General features: G+C 46.7%; 6 protein-coding genes across 6 annotated transcripts; 2 read left to right on the top strand and 4 right to left on the bottom strand.

Moving 5' to 3' along the window:
• Positions 1-720: 720 nt before the first annotated feature.
• On the bottom strand, positions 721-3,365 carry F4822DRAFT_315539 (uncharacterized protein). Its single transcript, XM_051455386.1, has 3 exons — positions 2,695-3,365; positions 2,526-2,609; positions 721-2,468 (listed from the first exon to the last, which is right to left on the bottom strand). Exons 1-3 carry the CDS (start codon positions 3,009-3,011, stop codon positions 962-964), a joined length of 1,908 nt encoding a protein of 635 aa, XP_051312174.1. The 5' UTR covers positions 3,012-3,365; the 3' UTR covers positions 721-961.
• A 4,432-nt stretch (positions 3,366-7,797) lies between these two features.
• Positions 7,798-8,370, bottom strand: F4822DRAFT_431269 (uncharacterized protein; the record flags this gene model as incomplete). The annotated part of the gene is made up of 4 exons (XM_051461455.1): positions 7,798-7,870; positions 7,928-8,110; positions 8,165-8,184; positions 8,353-8,370. The coding sequence occupies 4 exons, from the start codon at positions 8,368-8,370 to the stop codon at positions 7,798-7,800; spliced, it is 294 nt and encodes a 97-aa protein (XP_051312173.1).
• A 46-nt stretch (positions 8,371-8,416) lies between these two features.
• Positions 8,417-9,993, top strand: F4822DRAFT_315486 (54S ribosomal protein L3). Its single transcript, XM_051455384.1, has one exon. It carries the CDS (start codon positions 8,649-8,651, stop codon positions 9,906-9,908), a length of 1,260 nt encoding a protein of 419 aa, XP_051312172.1. The 5' UTR covers positions 8,417-8,648; the 3' UTR covers positions 9,909-9,993.
• Positions 9,994-10,331: 338 nt separating this feature from the next.
• Positions 10,332-13,178, bottom strand: F4822DRAFT_315488 (FabD/lysophospholipase-like protein). The gene has a single exon (XM_051455385.1). The coding sequence runs from the start codon at positions 12,952-12,954 to the stop codon at positions 10,429-10,431; it is 2,526 nt and encodes an 841-aa protein (XP_051312171.1). The 5' UTR covers positions 12,955-13,178; the 3' UTR covers positions 10,332-10,428.
• Positions 13,179-13,302: 124 nt separating this feature from the next.
• On the top strand, positions 13,303-15,724 carry F4822DRAFT_409961 (uncharacterized protein). Its single transcript, XM_051458703.1, has one exon. The coding sequence runs from the start codon at positions 13,804-13,806 to the stop codon at positions 15,421-15,423; it is 1,620 nt and encodes a 539-aa protein (XP_051312170.1). The 5' UTR covers positions 13,303-13,803; the 3' UTR covers positions 15,424-15,724.
• A 19-nt stretch (positions 15,725-15,743) lies between these two features.
• On the bottom strand, positions 15,744-17,460 carry F4822DRAFT_431265 (FMN-linked oxidoreductase; the record flags this gene model as incomplete). Its single annotated transcript, XM_051461454.1, has 7 exons — positions 15,744-15,793; positions 15,851-16,384; positions 16,444-16,465; positions 16,522-16,674; positions 16,729-16,979; positions 17,136-17,298; positions 17,365-17,460. 7 exons carry the CDS (start codon positions 17,458-17,460, stop codon positions 15,744-15,746), a joined length of 1,269 nt encoding a protein of 422 aa, XP_051312169.1.
• Between the last annotated feature and the right edge of the window lie 2,358 nt (positions 17,461-19,818).

Here is a 19,818-nt window from a genome sequence, read left to right as displayed (position 1 = left end):
AACAATTCTAAGTAAAATAATGAATAAGAAAATATCTACATCTCTACAATTTTGTCGAACTTCAGATGTTAAGTATAATATGCTGGTCTTTGTATGGATTAGATCTTGCTGGGGTTACCTAATGAGCCCTATTCGATCTATCAAGGCTTGTATTCTCTCAAAGAATTATTATTCAGGGGAAGATTCCATTTGATAAGCAAGATAATTAGCTCCTAGCATTTACTTAGGGAACACTAGAAACATTATTTAATGCTATGTTATCTAGTGAGGACTCTTCTGACGACGCCTATGGTGATAATATGGCCATCTTCAAACTCCCCGTCCCTTGCTCGTCTAGTTGGCATATAGTAGACATACAACTAGCTTCATATGCTTTTTCCAGCTCTACCCTAACCTCTCACCCGCCTCTCCTCAAGAAAGGAATTACATCGCAGTGGCCCTCCCCGACCACGCCCGCCTCCAAAAAACACCTTTGCTAACACACCGGGTATATAGAATCAACAATCGAAGAGAAAAGGGAGGGCGCAACTGCGTGTAGTCGTATTAAGTGTGATCGCGTCTCTTCATATCAAAAATCCACCCCAGGACAATCTGGTAAACACCACCAATGGTCCTGCGGTTCAAGTCGTGATCCGAGGCGATGTATTCATTCGAATAGAATTATGTAGTTACTGTGGAACCGAAGGCATTAGGCGTATCAATCGCGACAATGCAAATCGTCGTGTCTATATGCAGGACGAGGATGAGAAGGCAGGAGACAAACCGGGAATGGTCGGCATAGGAGTTAGCCGGATATGGACGAAGGAGTTACCCCTGAGGATATAGAAGGCGATACTGTGCTGCGCTCGAAACCAGTGAGTTGCAAGTGAAAAGTCCCTGAACGCCGGAGCAATGCAAACACAGACATCTTCGTCAATCCGTCAGATATGAATGAACAGCGTGAAAGATTTCGTTATTAACCTCAAGTAGGGTGGCCACCATGGTGGGCACTAGACCCGGTCTCCGTGGATCCATCGCCTTCAATGGTCTTCCTCCAATGTTCGGGTAAGCAAACACACACCAGCGGGAAAGCCTTGATCTCTCCGCTAACTGGAGGCGACGTGTCGCGTCCGCGACCCGAGGTGTTCGAAACTCCACTATCCCTTTGGGCTTGCCTCCGCGCTTCCCACTCATCTGCCCTTTCGTCCAACATAACACCTGTCGCCCAACCATCGTCCCAGATGCCAACGACCTTCAGCATATCGCCACGTTCTAAGGCGAACTCATCTGCTGCGCGCGGTTGATACGCCCATAAAACTGCAACACGCTCACCAGGGTGAATATCGTCTTGCGAGTAGTAGTCCTTAAAAAAGGGCAATTGTTCGGACTGTTGGCTATTTACGCCAGGAGGCGATGACATCCCCCCAGCACTAGTGGGAGACTGGGGGTCTTCACCCGCTAGTACCGAACTGCTAGAGAGCGAACCGTTCCTACGCATGTTCATAGGAGGTGGCCGTAATATAGCTGCACGTGTTTCTGAGCCGGGACTATCTCCAAATGAATCCGAAGATGAGTGCGTATCAGCTCCTCTCCTCCTTCCTACCGCGTATCCAGCGGCTGCACCGGCTGCTGCCGCGCCTGCTGATCCTCCACGTCTTGATGTATCATGTCGCGAAGCTGGCGCCCCGGTGTGACCTTCTAATGCTGACATGCGTGCTATTCGTCCTCCGGGAAGAACTTCGTATTCTTGAGGTGCTGTATTAGCCGGTATTTGAGCCGTCTGTGGTATTCCTTTTCGAGAGGGAGACGGCTGGTTAAAGACGCTTCCTTTTTGGCTGCCGCGTCTTCGTCGTGCGAGCCTAATGCACATCAATATAAGGAAGATCAACAGAACCAAACCAGCTACGGATCCAACAACAATTCCTGCTATGGCGCCACCAGACAAGGCACTGTGACCTGAAGAACTGTCTGGAGCCGGCGAAGCAGTAGCGCTTACGGTCGGGGCGCTAAAGGTCATAGTTGGTGTAATTGCTGGTAAAACGACACCGGCACATCTCGTCTCGATATCCGAGTTGTAGCAGCACGTATCAGTTGAATTGATACCACCCGAAGCACAGTACGAACACAACCCGATAGTACTAGTACCATATCCACAATTATCTGGCTCATTAGTAATGCCTGGTATGCAAGTATTGCTTGATAATGAGCGTGCTGGCAAAGCACAGTTGATGAAATCAGCCCTTAGCTGATCTTGACGGCCAGCGCTCGAACTCGGGCAGAGATCAGTGTCGGCGGCGAGATAGGCTTCACTCTCGGCATAATGAGCGCAAGAGTCAGCACACAAAGGTTTCGATGTGTCGTCTGAAAGACCGCAGGGCTTGATGGAATTCTGGATAATAGCATTACATATTTTCGAAGTAGTGAAGCGTGCATATAAATTAGTTGTGTTGACGAGGTCAATGTTACCGCATCCCAGCAAGTTTTGATACCTATAACGACAAATCAATAAGATTCTAGAGGCCCTCACACTGTCATTTTCGACTTACTGTGTCTGAACATAATCGGTCTGGACGTATTGACTTAATTGCTTGTCGAAGGAAGCTGTGTCTGAGACGTATTGGAGAAAAGGGCTAAGATATGAATTAGAACCCAAGACAAACCACAAAAAAACCTGGACCATTTTGAAAGAAATCCAGGAAAAGAGAATCAACTCACAATAAATCCGTCAGATTTTTGTTTGTTGATACTGACGAGGATTCGAAAGCTGGGCAGGTCGTAGAACCTGTCAGCGGTACACATGTTTCTTGTGCCAACGAAATTGGAACTGCGGAAAAGACCGAGAGCAAAACAGCTTTCGTCTTCCATCCCGCTCGGCCGCTCGCTCTTCCACTATGGGTTGGTGCCATCGTGAAGTCTCGGCTGGCTTGTTCGAAGGACCCCAGGTCGAGCGACTCGCCGCTATTCCTCCTCGAACTCGTGGTAAAAGTAGCGATCACTGGCACTGTAGATGCATGACGTTCTGATCCTATCATTGCTCTTAACACTGCATGCTACTCGAATAAACGGAGTTAAGGCTGATTTCGATCGGTATTCTTGTGCGCCTCGAAACTGTCGCAATGGCCGGTCGAGTATTATTAGTTCGCAAGTGTTGCTGAGATGCTCGTAGGGAAAGTAGTCTGTTATTTTTTTTTTGTTTTCTTTTTTTGCTGGTAAATTTTATGTGCAAGATCGGTTGCAGTAATAGTCGGAACTGTAACCAAAAAACAAGTATCTTTCTGAGGGATTCAATTACTCTAAGTGGAAAATGAGGGAATGGTGATTCTGTTACGAAGGTTGTTTTTTGTCGTTAAGATGGTGGTGTCGAGAGGATCGGATGTGTTGGTGCTTCCAGTGACGAACGAATGTCTATAGTTGGAGAAGGTGAGACTGGGCAGAAAGGAGCCAGTGCAAGAAAATCGATGTGGTAGTGGATCTTAGGTCGCGCTTGACATGCTGTGTGGTTTCCTGGTCTTAGATGCAGGTCGTCGAATAGGACACGACGGTGGCGGTTGCAGAGGTACCGATAATCCAGTCGAATTTGAGGTGGCTGGTCGGGTTAGACACTAAGGTGAATGGCGAATAATCTACCAGCAGAGGCTCCTTAACTAAACGAGTGCTTGAATGAAAAAATTGAAGAATAAAACAAGGAAAACAAGAAAAGAAAATAGGTCACGACCGTACGCCGTGAAACCGTAGATCCGAATGGGTAGGATAAGGATCGGAAGGAAAAGAGTAAGAAAGAGGTTGAAGGTTGGATATGCGACGATGATAGGAGGGAAGAGAAAGGACAGGAAACGGGGGAAGAAACTCGCGCGTAGCCAGATTGTGCCCCGAGCTGCTGGGCTGTGGTCGCTAGTCGCTACTGCCGCCTGTTGCTAAACTGCTAAACTGCTAAACTGCTAATGCTACTGCTACTGCTACTGCTCGTGCTTTTGCAGGCTTAGGCTTGGGGGTGCGATGCTCTTACTCCGTAACTCCTGGATCGTTGATGAATTGTGCCTTCCAAACCCCCTACCTGCCGGGCCCTTCTCTACCTTGCTCGTATGGGTATATGTGAGTAAGGTTGTACTTTGTACCTCTTGTACCTGAGCTACTGCAGGTGTATGTCACTAAATAATACCACCTTATCCTAAAGTAGTAGGTACAAATTACATGTATAAGAGAAATGTTTTTTCTTCCCAGGTCAATAGCAGGTGCACTTTGCACTTTATCCTTTCCATAGGCTGCACAAAAGCCTTGGCTTCGAGACCATCCAATAGGACTGAATTAGAATACTTTATCAAGTTCTATCAACCCGCGACCAAGGTTACGACCCACTTCGAGCTTATTACTCGCTTGCCTTTTGTGGTTTTTGCGGGCCACGTACTTCAAATTAGACGTTTCCCTAACCGTCCAGCTTCATCTTCTCCAGATCTATCTCAATTCTCAAGGCGATACTCTTTTTTTCTGCATGTCTTATTCCGTTATATTATATTATGGATTCTTTATGAGGCATCATTGACACAGCAGAAAAAGACTTACATGCACATTGCAGAACAATATTGAATAATCCCTGAAGCGATTTTCTGATTACATTTATTGGAAGTTGGAAGAGCACGGACGGTATAGTACGCAAAGTACATCGTACCTGAGCTAGGGTCCCTGTCAAGCCACGGTCCTTTACAAAATAGGTAAGGCCTCAGAAGCACCTTAAAATTAATAGACATGGGTTGACTGGTCCAATCGCAACGGCCAAGAGCTTCGAATGAAAGCAAAACACCTTTCACACCTTTCCCGGAATCCCCAATAATCCACAAGTGAATCGTCGATCCCTCTAGAAGTCGACATTTTCCCTGGCCTCATCATCTTATCGGATGGCATCACCTTGACTTTATACATACTTTTATCGGTGAAACGGCTGTCATCGCAATAATGGTGGAGACTCAAACATGAAAGATGGTGAAGGCAAGAATTGCCTAGGCATATGGCTTCTTTCGGTCATTGTTCTCAGAACGGAAACCTTGAATGGCAACCAGACGTTAACATGATGACACCTTCAACCACAGACACCGAGAACACACCCAGCTGGGTGCTTCATATCCACTCGGTAAATTATGAAAATTACCTAAGTCTGTTGGCACTCCCCAGCTAGATCACATACAATATGTACACACATTAAACTCAGAGACAAGCCGACTCTTCAGACGAGTCTACAATTTCCACATTTTCATCTGATGACGGTGACTTGTTACAACACATCAAAATCCCTAATGTGCTACGAGAAAGCAAGACTTACATGGATAGAAACATTCTGAGGAATCCTAGACCACATCGATGGATTCATCTCACTGTTTCTGATTTTTTTGCCGCCGATCAGATTATCTGAAACTTCCACGTTATAACTTTCAACATAGGGGACGGGTCAAATTTTATTTCCCTCCTTGGGAAATTCGCTTGTCTCATATTTCGCGCTCCCACGTCGATTGGTCAAACACCTTGCCATGCCTGCTGATTCAGATTCAGACGGCGTTCGTACTACTTCGCCTATCCGGTCCGTTAATCAGGGGGGCCCGGCTAGATCCCAGGTGGCCTCCGAAAATAGTTCCTTCGGCCCTGGCAAGAGGCGTTGATACGAAATGACGATGGCCTCATATATCCGACTGAATAAAAGGGGCAGCCAACGCACCGCGTTTCGACCCACCAGTCCTGCGCTTTGGGCTATTTTTTTTTTTTTTTTGAACCTGCAGGATTGATTCTAGTCGGTTGAAATACGTTAAGTTTTGATAGGAATACGCGTTGTGCATTTTTCACTCGCATCCTATTTTCAACCCAATATTCTAACTTGGTTTTGTGCTAAAGTAATTACGAATATTACGAAAAAGGAAGAAGCTCCATAGTAATTTTGCGAAGCAAACAAAACTCTACCGGTATAATTCTTACTGGGAATATTTCGCCCTTGCTTGTTCACCTTGCTCGGTCGCGTATTGGCTCGGTATCCCGCCAGCGGGAATTCTGCAAGACATTCCCGAAGGCGTTCCGCCGCGTCAAAGACCTTAATATAAGGTAAATCACCTGACGTCAGCCCGCACATATATATCGAATTCCTGCAGATAACACGATCTGAGCCCAGTGGTTTATTCCGTCAACTATTCGAAGGGTATATCTGTAAATACACAGAATTCTCTCCAGTAGAACGGTAGAAGCAAGGCCTCAAATCAGTACAGCGATTGTCAGCGATTGCATCACCCACACGGCAATATCCTATCATATCAATGCTGTCGTCGGGGAAGCTACCGGCTTGAACCAAACTACTCTGATTAGCTTTTATGCGCCCGAAGGCGGCGCATGAAGTAAAACCGGGGATACTTCCAAGATGTTGCTTATGCCGACTGTTTTATGTTAACCCTCGAGGTTTAGCTTCTCAGTAAGAAATCTCACCTAGGTATACTTGGACTTACCACTCGGTTGATATCGACGTCAGTGGCGTTAAATTAACACAATACCCAGCGCTTCAAGATGCAGAATGCTGGGTAACAAGGGGGCTGAGTTAGGAGACCTTTTCTCGGTCGCCGATCTGCCCCGCATCTTCAGTTTCGAATTTATGAGTTGAATTCAACATTCTGACCGAAGGTACCTAGTTATGGCTCATTTACTCGAATTAGCAATCATTTGTATATCTAGAATGGGCGTATAAAAATGAACAAATACCCAACGTTTAGTCCCAAAGCTAGGTTGGTAGAATCCTAAACCGTGGGTATTCAAGATGCCTACGACAAATATACCAGAGCTTCAATACAGTCCCGCCATTTACTTCATATAGCGATCATAGATAAGAATGTGCAAATATATCCCAGCAGGTACCTAGGTATCCAAGTAGGCAAGATTACGCATTATTCATCGTACGCGTACACGATAATCTACCTAGGTAATAACGTCCTTTGGGGTTATGCAATGAACTTTGAAGATTTAACCCTAACCCTAACCCTGGACCCCTTAATTTTTGTCACTGATGGTCATATGTACCTAGATGACAACAACAATTTGAACGATGCATAAACTTTGAAGGGACTATTAGTATTTACACCATAGAGTACGCGGTACACTTTCTTAAGCTCTGGTAGTTGAGTAGGAAACTTAATTGTCCTTCAACCGATTTCCACATCGTCTATATGTTTACCTAGACAAGAGTTGAATCCGATCTAATGATCTAATGATACCTAGATATCTTTCTTTAAGCCATCAAGACCCATTATAGGCCATTGTACTAAGTTCAATGATGTTTCTTTAATAATTTTGCATTTGGTTGATTAATACTTTAGCTCCGTCAAACATCTACAAATTTCTGTCGGATTTCGTAAGCTTCTATAGTCAAGTTGGTTTTATACCTAGGTATATATACAACCGGCTTATGATGCCTAAGCTGTGTGCCAACCATGCTGCAGTATTTTCATAGAACATCATGAGGCGTGAGCGCAGGTTGGACTAAGAGTCAGTCGATGAGTCTGTTTACTGAATTGGTTAACTGATTCATCTTACTTGATCCTGGTCCCCTTTCTCTCGTAAACTAGACAGATGTACAATCTATATCGGGTGTGCGTGAAATGGCGAGTCCTTCCAGATCGTACACCCATCAAATACTTCCGATCCAGGATCTTACTCAACAACTGTCATCCCGATAGCATCACTTGTGGAAGTCATATTTTCCTCAAATTTCATCAGATCCCTAGATGGAACATAGTTGACGCCTTGTATTTTCCTTCCTAAAACATAAGCATATGTACAACGGCCGTAGTGCCATTTCTATGATGACGATTCTTTTTCGGTCTTCTTCGCTTTCTGCGCCGCTTCATGCTCCCTTATTTGCTTGCTCCAGCTATAAAATAGTTAGCCTATATCCTGCGACCTAAGTAGAGATATGCTCGTGACGTACTATCGACTTGGGTAGAATCGGTCTGGCTCTGGCATCTTATGTCGGAATTCTCGGTCGGCGCTAAGCTTCCATGTCATAGCTGTGATACCGAAGATAACACCCATAAATATCGCTGTGTTTACTTTCCAATTGCTTGGCTGTGCATACCAACCACCAGCTGGAGACCAGACATGCTTGGGGTAGCTAAGTGAGAGGTTAGATTTATCGATCGAGGGATATTGGGGTGGTTTCGCTTACGGAACTCGAGGACCTCCACCCTATAAATGGTTAGTTCTTGACTTATAACATATCGGGGCAAGTCTTACCATCTTGTTCAAGTATGTGATGAACAAGGTACTATAGGGTGTTCAATTGGAGTGAATTGCGACGATGAGGTAGCTTGAAGATTGAATTGAATGTTCCGTTGATGTACAACGATTAGATACAGTGGTACAGCGATACATTGAATTAGCACATCTTAATTGATGCAACCCGATTGGTTCGGATAGCGGCGCTTATTAATCCGCGTTATCAGTTATCGCACTTCAATGCACGTGCACGGTTCCCATCATTGGTCCCCTGCACAAGCGGCGGTAGCTTCAATTCTCAGAAACTTTTTCTCGGAGCCAGACAGACACGAGACCAGCTACAGCAATCGCCAATATTTCCCCACAAACCGTGTCTTGTCTCAATCCGCCCAGCACCCTGGGCCGAAGGTGATCAATCTGGGTTTACAGCAAAAATGAAGAGAATAAGGCTCGACAGATTATCGACCCAATTCCTGTCCCCCGCCCCGGCCCGGCCAACATCCCACTCGACGAACACAAGAATATGTCGAACGACCCGAACCTCAAAATTACACACCCCTCTATGTTCCCAAACTAGGAGGTGGCAGACAACACAGGCGGTAGCATTAGATGCTGACCTCGAGGACGATCATATAACAATACCAGAAGAAGAGCGCAGTTTACCACCGTTACCATCACCGCCGCCAGAACGAGCCGTCGACTCAGCCAAACTTGCGGCTCTCCACGCACGACTCTCCCTCTCCTCCAAGATTCCCCTCCAGACCCTCGCACGCGCCTTAATAGACCCTTCAGCCGACGCCCACCCGCGCTTCAACAATGCGAATTTAGCGTTTGTGGGCGCCTCGCTGCTCAACTACCACACCTCGGAATTCCTCGTCACCCGGTTTCCGCGGTTACCAATGGCAATTCTCTTCGCCGCTATGAGGGGTTATGCCGGTGTATTCCCACTACACCAAGTCGCACGGGGGTGGGGTGTCGAGGAGGCAGCAGCGCCTGGTGAGGAGGTGGATCCAGGTCTATTACAATTCAACCGGGACAAGCCCTCAGTCGCGATGAACTCATGGGGTTACGTGCGAGCCGAGTCTAGGGAATTACTGAAGTATAAATGGCGTCGGGGTCTAAGTAGTTCAGTTATATACGACGACCCATTCGGCCAAATAGTGACGAAGGAGGAAGACGAGCCCATCGAACTCGAAGTCAGTGATGCTAGGAACAAGAAGGACCTCGTATTAGACGACCCATTGAAGAACGCGCACGCTAATTTTGTGCGCGCGGTGGTCGGCGCTATTTACCTATATTGTGGGCGGGATACAACGAAGACGTTTGTCAAGTCCCACGTTCTCTCCCGAAAACTTGATATCGAGAACCTGTTCCTGTTCAAACTGCCGACTCGGGAACTAGCGCGACTATGCGCACGAGAAGACTTCGAGCCGCCTGTTGCTAGACTCTTAAGCGAGACGGGTCGGGCGAGTCGGACACCTGTATACGTGGTGGGAATATTCAGCGGCCATGATAAGCTAGGCGAGGGCACGGGACCGAACCTCGATGCTGCGAGGACCGCGGCCGCGATCAATACGCTAAAGTCGTGGTACTTATACAGCCCCGGCAACGTAGGTGTGCCAAGCGATACCTTTGCTGAAGATGCTGCGCCATGGAAGCCGTCGTATGTGGATATTGGCGAAATAATATCGTAAAAGGTCCCTAGCCCTGGAATGACTGTATGTGAATGGGATATGAAGGCATGTCCTAGGTTATAAAAAAACACGATACGCCTACCGTTGGATTACGGCGGCCGGAAGGTCATGAAGAAAAAAAGGGGGGTTGATACCTGGCCGCTGCCCAAGTTGCAGGGGGTGGGTTGGATTCAGGGAGGCGTCCCATCTACCATGTGTATCATTGTACTATATTCCAACAGCCACACGAACACACACCTAGGTAGATAGATGGCCGTGTAGAACATACAAAGACGCACCACCCATAACCACTTTACCACCGAGTGTAAATATAAGTTCATCTGCATGATATTTACTCGAGGGTATAAATCCTTGATTTTTTCTCTAGATGCATCCACCCGAATATGCCCACCTATATCTATCTAATGCGCGGTCTATATATCGTGTACATGGAAGATTTAATTACAAACATAATATAATAGGTATACAAAAGGGAAGAAAAGGGGAGAGTATCAATTCCATATCCAGTACAATTCTAACATCAACTGAAGTGATCGCCCTCCCCTAACTTATCCGCAATACCAAGGCGCATTAACCGCCTATAGCTCTCTTTCATAAGAGCTGCCTCGCGCTCCTCGCGCATCTTCTTTTTGCGCTCATAAACGGCACGGACACATCGGCGGATACGGTCCTTGCCCTCGGCGAAATTGGCGCGGGCGAGTGCTACGACTTTATCGACTTGCTCAGGCGTATATACAAAATTCCACGTGCTCATGTAATCGCTAGTCGCCGGGTTGACGCCTTCGACTTTAGGGTTCGCTAGGAATGGTAGGTAGACGACGGTGATACCCGCGGAGGGTTCAGTTAGTTGCCATGCTAGTGCATCATCTGTGAGCGCTCCCGCAGGTGGTGGTGGCTCGGATGATCGTTCTTCTGTGGTGCCAACCCAGATCGTGCAGTAGCCTAATTCAGAATCTTCTGGGTGCGATATATCATGTTTTGTCTTCTCACTCTGCTCAGTTATTTTTTTAGCCTCGTCATTATTATTCTTGGTCTGCTGTGTCTCTTGATTTGGTTGCGCCTGGCGTATTTTAGCGTCCGCCTCGGATGACGAACTTGCTTGCGCTGCTTCTAATTGCTGCTCAATTTTTTGTGTTGAGTCAGTGCCCTTTGGCCAGCCAACACCAACGGGCCAACCCTTAACGCCACGTTGGCGGGCATAACCGTCTGTTACAGATAACCAATTATCCGTTTTAACATCAGCAGAGGCGTCAAATGCCACAATAACGTCAACATCCCGTCCGGGCCGAAGCAGGGGATAAATTGGCAGGTTATTGGACATGCCAGCATCCATCAATTGTATATATTCGTTATCGTAGATTGTAGTAGGCGTCGTAAATCGTAATTTGCCTCCCATATTATATGTAAAATTGGGTATTTGAGCCGGGTCAATTGGGTGTACCTTTTCTAAATCTTCATTATATCCATAAATCATCTCATCGAGTGTGGAAAAGCCAGTTAGGCTTTTGACAAGAGGCCTAATTTCTCGATAATAATGGCTCAGAGTTGCACAGAAAGCACTACCGAAAATACCCATCATTATAGGCATACGGAGTTCTGGCAGGTGAAAGCCATCTCCCTCAGGAGGTACATCTTCTCCGTTATTAAATCGTCGACCAAGTGCCCATGTTGGTATCCCAGCATTGAATTCCTCGCAGAAAAATTCATACGGAGTTAATTCGAACCATTGAAACCACGCTTCTTGTTTGGCAATTTCTTTTGCCCTCTCTGAACCATCGGTGGCAGGTTTGGATGTTCTGCCAATTATATCCGGGATCTCATGGCGCACGGCAGTATAAATGGGCAATGGACTTTGTCCGTACCGTATGTACTCCCTCTGGTTTGAGAGTTTGAAATCTCTTTCGTTAATACCTAGTTCACCTTTTGGAACTAGGAGCCTTGCTGCCAGAAGAATACCGTAGACATCGACAAGACCAAAATCTGCATTCGGATCTCCTTTCAGCTTCTCAACCAGACTGCTAAGAAGTAGTTTGCTAGTTGGTGAAGATATCACAGATGAAAATGCAGCCGGAGGGTAAGCGATGTGAACTCCGATTCTTGCTTTTAAGTGATCGACAATGCGATCAAATCGGGAATTTGCGAGAGACGAGTGGTACAAAGACTGAAGCCAGCATGAGCCACTAACTCCGGATGTATATGTGACACAGTCAAATAATCCATCTTCTTGAGTAGCAAGGAGGGAACCAGTTCCGGCCACTAAAGCACGAAGTCCGCCACCGGAACCACACATAGCTATTGTAGGTACATCGTCAGGATGAATGTCCTTTTCATTAAGGCCGAGATATTTCGCTAAAGCTGCTGTTGCGACTTTCTTTCGGCGAGCTAAGAATTCCTTTTCTTCGGCACATAACTCATCTGAGACACGCACCTTAGCGGAGTATTGAATCTCAGGGTGGATGAAAGGGTCATGAGCTTCTCGCCATATTTCATTAGCTAGTGACCCGTCCGCCAAAGAAAGCTCACGCTGGAGTTTGCGGATTTGACCGGGAAGAACTTTAGACCATTCTGGTAAGATCAGATCTACAATACGATCAGAAAAGGCTGACCACTCGAGGTCGGTAACGTTGGAGAAATTCTCAAATCGGCGACAAAAGGCCGACCATGCTGTGTCACCGGCTTGAGATTGCGAGTCATCCTGGGAAGTATTTTTCGGACATTTCTTGGTCTGTCTAACAAGTCGAGCTTGTCGTAATTCATCGCCTGGATAGAGCGAGTATATAAGCGAGCCGCCTAGAATGGATAAAGCGACGGGGACGACTACTAGGGAACCTTTACCGGAACCGGTCTTGGAGGACTGCTGTTTACTGGAACTAAATAAGCCACGTGGGAATTGGTGTTGCTGCAACCATGATGATCGACCGATGGCCTTGGTTATATTGGCGCGAATCGGCACCAGGTCCAATCGAGATACCCCTTGAGCTAGCCGACATGATTTTCTCGCATAGAAAGTCGCTATTAATTGTTGAGATGTTCGGAAAGACCTCATAGTTGGAAACCGATATAATAAGCCTTGTCAGCGGGGCAGGATAGAATTTGTGACATGACTGAACTTGGCGACGGATTAAAGCATGGCTACATATGTAGATAGATATACAAATTAAATGTGAATATTTTAAGTGAGAAAGTTTTGGAGTGCATTTCTGTAATTCCGGACGAAAAAGCAAGTCCGTCGCACCTGGTCAGTTATTTTCATGGTACGATATCGTGACATCATTTATTAGAGCGGCATAATCAATAGATTAGGTTACTAAGCGCCTGGGCGTTATCAATTGATACAGCCCCCACTTCATAAAATATTCATAAATCAATTCAATTGTGCAACCTTCAAGTCGTACAATTCTCTCTTCTTAAAAACACACACCTTACAACATACGATTCCTTAATTAAACATCTCAGGATATAATAACCACGGTCCCATGATGTACACATGCCGCGCAATGACAAGTGTTATGATGTTGGTATTTTCAAGCAAATACTCTCCCCCCTTTTCCGACTAGGTGGGTGACCACAAGACCGGAAGAGGCCGGGACACGATTTCCAGAAAATGAGTATTCTCAATGCGACTCCCTTAGGACAAATACAGAGACTTCCCGGAAAGACCGATTCACCTGTAAAGGTAGGTACAGGTGTTGACAGAATGTCGTTAGTCTGGTATAGGGACGAAATGGTTGCGTTCTCGCCCCCTTCTCTTCAAACCACTCACCTACTTAACCATTCCCAACGCATAGTTTACTCCTCAAAACTTGTGAATCAAAAACAACTTACCAAAACTATCGCAATACAGATTAGGTGTATTGCTACGTCAGGGCAGCCCATTTAGTTCCCCCCTATTGCTATGTCCTTGAACAGATGGTCTTTGCCCAGTAGGGCTTTCGCCCGTGAGAAAACCAGTGACGATGATACAAATCAAAGCAGCAAGTTCCTAACGGTTCACATCGGGGATCCCGGTAACCGCCGACGCGCTAATCTCTCATCCGCCTTTACCGGTTTGTTTGATAAGGATGAGAATCGTGTGAACAGCATAACCTCTGATGGTAGCCGCTTCGCTACGGAAGAATTGAAACCCCTTTCAACTCGAATCGAGAATGTTCCATCAGTCCCTAGGAACAAATTCGACAAAATTGATGCTCGGCTACAACGTCTGACTACGCCTGTTTATCCAAATCCCAAACGCAGAGTAATTGGTAATGTCTCCCCTAAACAAGAGTATGTACCAAGGAAAGATAATACAAGCAATCCCTCACATTTGAACCCATTCGCGAAATTACTGGGAAGCAATTCAAAAACGATCGTATCGTCGGTATCCCTCACTAGAGTTCGCAGCACCTCATCATCCTATCCATCGGAAGGTATACGTTCTCCACCGGATCAAAGCCTCTCGCCACAGTTGAATACTTGGTCGGATAGCTTCATCTCTGAGTTATCCCCTTATGGCACATACCCGGTGCGAGATAACTCGACCAAATCGAGCGCTTCGGCAAATAACACGTCAATTCAAGATGGTAGAGTGGGACAGTGTCTTATGGAAGAACTAGCTGCGGCTGGTGGAATTTCAGATACAGACACAAGAACAACAAGTAGGGATTATACTTCTAAACCACTTCTTTCAGACATTACCTCAATAAGTTCCCATGAGGAAGAGGAAGATAAATCACCTGAGACTGGCAACAATAGTGGCTTCGTCACTCCTATTGAGGCAGTATCAAAGGCCCCAAGCTCGTCTTCTCAAGAGGACCTTACGGCTATGTTAGACGGTCAGGGGTCTAGCATATCAGCTATACATGGTAGCTATCCTGAACTTCGAAGGTTCACACGCATTAGTTCATCCGAGGATTATGTACCATTTCGACCAAGCAATGCAGATTCCACTCGACCCCTACGCCCAAGCACAGACGCCGATGGGACAGGTCCTACCAGGATACGTTGGATGAACCAAGATAAGCCATATAACACAATGCCTGCGTCTCTTCTACGAAAGCATACCAAGGGATATCGTACAGGATGCCCTGGTGATTTCGTCCCGCCTTATCCCGAAGAGGCTCAATTACCCGAATTGCGCTGCAAAAACTCCAATGGATCTTCGACGACCCTCGCTCGACGAATCCAAAAGTTCCGATTTGGTAAATGGATCAAGAAAGTATGTCTTCGCACCAAGGTACGCTTCGATAGCGTCATCAATCCAATCCCGTCCCCGAAGAAACTAGGCAAGGCGACATTAAAGATGCAGAAGTCACGACGCTCGAAGAATGATAGAAGCATACACAAGGCGAAGCCGAAGCCGAGAAAGACACATTGGAGGACCCCTAAAGCCACCAAGAAGGAAAAGAAGGTCAAAATCCAAGAGGGGAAGGCACATCGATTCATCCGCTCGCTCAAGACGAAGCATAGTATCCATTTCCCTATACAGACGAAATCCAGTTTCAGCCATAGGCGAGCGAATTCTTGCCCACCTTGAGGCTCTTTGGACTGTTTTGTACTTTACCACCCCCACGCCACATCCATTGGTTAAATATCCACTAAAGGTGGCATGAGCAACGAGGGCGGATGGGTAGTAAGTCATTCTAGTGCTGGTCCCCTTGCTATCATATGTGTAGGTCACCCTAGGTTTAGACAATGCTTTGTCGCATAGAAGAAATAAAAATAATTATTATGAGTGCTTCAGATTCCAACGCAAAAACTCGACTTTGCGCGGATTTGAGACTGATAACCAGAATATGAGGTCGATCATAAAGTCGTGAAAAAAAAAAAAAAAAAAACAGATCTTCAAATGAAAATCTAGCGTCTCTTATGCCTATGAGTCCTGGTCATTCCGAAACCCCAACCATCTATAGCATACGAATTAGCATCAGCATTTCACATTAAAAGGAGACGCGAAAACTCACATTGACTCGCGACATGAATATCCAGTTCCAACTCATCCGCCCAATGCCACACCAAATCCGGATCCTTCAGAAATGCACGACCGACGATAACAGCATCGGCGGACCCGGCTTCTAGGATACCCTGCGCCTGTTTTCCAGATGTGATCTCACCTACAGTACCGACCAATGTGCCGGTACCCGCGACAGCCTCCCGGATGGCAGCCGCATACGGAACTTGGTACCCAGGGCTCGCGGTAATGCGCTGGCGGGCATCCGTGCCGCCACCGGTAATATCAAGGAAGTGCACGCCCCGCGCGGCAAGGAGCTTAGCTAGCTCGATTGCATCTGAGAGCGCCCATTGCGGTAGGCTGGGGTCGTACTCTAAGTAGTCGGTTGCTGGGATGCGGGCTAGCACGGGGAAATTGGTGGGTACTTCGGCTTTGAGAAGGTCTACGATTTCTAGGAATAGGCGAACTCGGTTCTCGAAGGTGCCGCCGTATTCGTCGGTACGTTTGTTGGCGGTTGGTGAGAGGAATTCGTTGAGAAGGTAGCCGTCTAGTGTAGTGTCATTGATGGTCCTACTGCATTGGGGGAAGGGGAGTATGGGTACGTACGAGCTCCGTGGATTTCTATGGTCTGTTTCGTTGGTTAACCTCAGAGTTATTTCGAGGGATATAATAAGGACTACTTACGTCTACGCCGGCTTTCAATGCACGGCGAACCGCAGCAACCCAGTCCTGCTTGAACTTCTCAATATCCTCTTTTGTTACTTCCTTTGGGATAAGTGTCTGCGCGCTATAAGCTTCGGGAGATGGGGCTATGACTGTCTTGGGCCATCCCTCTGACTACGCAGTGGATGGATTAGTTAAAATATTCTTGTTCGAAAAGGGTCTACTCACGTAGTCGCGCGCCGCGGCCTTACGATCAATCCACGGAGCAACTGTACTAGCTTTTCGGCCAGCATGAGCCAATTGAACACCGAACTTCACTCCTTGACTATGTGCGAAATCGACGATCTTTTTTAGTGGCTCAATGTGCCCATCCTCCCAGAGACCGACGTCTTGAGGTGAGATGCGCCCTTCAGGAGCAACAGCAGTGGCTTCGGTGAGGATCAAGCCCGCTCCCCGAGCTGCGAAGCTACCGAGGTGGACTACGTTCGCAGTGATCAATAAATACCTGTTGGATAGGGGTTTGAAGATAAAGGGAGTTCTTACCATGGTGCCACATATTCATGTATCCATCTCTCGCAGAGTATCTATATAGTTAAATCCAATTGGTTATGTCTTTTCCACGGCACACGGTATACGGTATATTGGAATAAAGGATACGTACTGGCACATAGGAGAGACGATGATACGGTTGTGGATCACCGTTTCGTTAATCTTCAAGGGTGAAAAGAGTGAGCCTTCCGGTTGGATGTCCCAAGGAGTCCCTGCAGGAGGGTCTTGAATTGGTGTATAGAAAGGGACCTGAAATTGCTATTAGTGCGTCTGCTTGGGTTGCAACACCACGACGTTGCATTGCCGGAGCCTTACATTTGGAGCGCCATAGTTTATCAGATTCTTCTCCGTCGAACAGGGTTCGCCAGCTACGGGCGCTTGATCGGCTTGGAACACTTTGGTTTCGGCCATAACAACTGATATCAATGAGGAATTAATCTGAATGAGTAGTCTTGCAGCTGTGTCAGAAAACTAGAAGTACTCTAGTTATATATACTCGGAATCATGTATATATCTTATAGGCGATGCCTTCGTCATATTCACCCCGCCTTCTCGTGTCATACACAATTGTCAATTAGAAAACCTTGGCAAATTCTGTATTGTCCAATGACGATATCTATGTCGGGTTTTGTATCCTAAAACAGGCCGTCCGTTAGTAATGCCCATACATGATCGTCCCACAGTATTATACGACAGGGCAAATTGAGTCTCTTGTGAAACGACGAGTTAATTCAATGGCGCGACGCGAGGAACTCATATGCTAAGAGATCGTCGAAGCACTCTTGTGAATAAACATCTTCATGTATCTAAAGTCGTAATGCATGCTGTCGTACTACTTTAGATAATAAGTATAGCATCTTACTGTCAGCATGTGGGATTATAATTGGCTAGGTCGATGGCATTTATAACGGCATATCGCTATAGAGCCTCGTCCTTATCACCGTCACGAATGGGACCCATCCGATTACTTAACCTTGTTCAATCACGGGAAGCCTTACCGTTGACTCTTACCGTCATAGTTGGATTAGGATCTCGCCGTGTAACATGGCTAAACTTGCGTCTTCTTTACTCGACCACTCCTCCCAAGCCTGAGCCATTTCTTCAAGATCATCTTCTGTTTGCAACCTAGCTCTGGGAGTTGATTCGCGCACCCGACCATTTCGAACTCACTCTGACATTGCCTGGGCTAGAGCAATCGTGTTAGTAGTAGGTTGCCTCCTATTGATAGCCTATCTCTTTATAAGTGGGCTTACCCCATGTTTTCTTCTCGTAATCTGTATTATAACACCACATACTGTAAGTCAACGTAGCCTAACTTCGACTCGCTCCAGCTTTGAGTGCCCAAGAAAGCAACTGTCTGCCAGCCTTAGAGCTACCGCCGCCAAGCTCCATGAGATTGGCAGCCATATTATGAAACTTGACGAGGCCTGGCGATTCCGGCCAGGTGGACTCAGTCACCCGGTCGCATTCGCGCGCCGCCACTAGGCCGCCCAGTCTAGTTACGCGCATCATCTCACGAAAAACTTCCCGTGGCGTTTTGAGGTGACACAGCACTTGGTGGCAATGTACTCCGCTTGTCGGAACTTGATATCGCCGACGCCTTCCGATTTAGCGATGGCCTGTGTGTGTTCTAAGATATCGCCATTTAGGTCGGTCGCAACGACTTGACATCTGGGATGGCTTTTGCTAATGTCATCGAAATAGTGCCTGGGCCAGCGCCGATATCTAGTAAAACCAATTTTGGGGATTCTTGCTTCATAGCACCAAGGTTTTTTTAGAAGGTAAGCGGCGCTGTTCTCAGCTGTCCGCAATTCATGATGGAGGACTTGGGTGACTGGTGCTCCGAACGAACTTCTTACTTGATTGCTCCATTGTGATTACTTCTATCGCGAGAGATTCGCGTAAGTGAGTAAGAGGGAGTACCTAAGGTGATAGAAAAGGCTGTTGTAAATTCTAGGTATTTCGCTGCAGGGAATAAACAGTGCATGTCGGTGCTATTCAGACTATTCCCGAACGCCACAGGCGATGGGCATTGATTGATTCCTCATCCCAACCTGCTCCCTTCCCCATCAGGTCTAGCGTCATCTGTCTTCATGTTAACTTTGCGATCTCATAGGTATCCTTAGCTTTCCTTTCCCCGACTCGCTCCTGTACGCACTTTGAGCGCCTCCCTCCAGCCCTCATTCATTTCGGCCATCGATGGATTTGACTCGGCTAGGGCGACGGCAAATACAACGCCGCCGCACTCCCGACTTCAACTTTAGAAAGACGGCCGTAGAACTTAGCAGTCACCTAAATACTTAACCGTCGGATTAGTTGAGGATGGTGTGCTTAAAGCGTTGTATTTTCCAGGTTTAAACCGCACCTTGACGCTGTGTGGTGGCACAACCTGAAGAACCTGATGAGAACCTGACAATTATAACAGAGCCTGCTGCGATCATCAAAGTACGATGCCATTCATTGGCTGGAGTATCTCCGTAAGTCGCGATTCGACTTTTTTGCTCGATAAGTAGGACAAGGTGTACCTACCTAGGGCAGCCGGCAGCCTTCTCTTTCAATTGAAACCTGACGTTAGATATGCCACTACTCAGTCAAAGTGATTCCACGCTTCAATATTTAATGAGCCAGGTGCCGTCCCGTCCATTATTACTGATCTAACGATGTTGTTCCTGCTCAACATTGTCCAACAGCTTTGGAAGCGCGGCTCGAGACTGTCCCTATATCTAGGTACTTCAACCTAATTGATACTTGATAGTTCTCACCAACAGT

This window comes from Hypoxylon trugodes (assembly GCF_022578975.1).
Source record: "Hypoxylon trugodes strain CBS 135444 unplaced genomic scaffold F4822scaffold_7, whole genome shotgun sequence".
NCBI lineage: Eukaryota > Fungi > Ascomycota > Sordariomycetes > Xylariales > Hypoxylaceae > Hypoxylon > Hypoxylon trugodes.
Note: the sequence above shows the minus strand (reverse complement) of the source record. Positions and strands in the feature narration are given on the sequence as shown.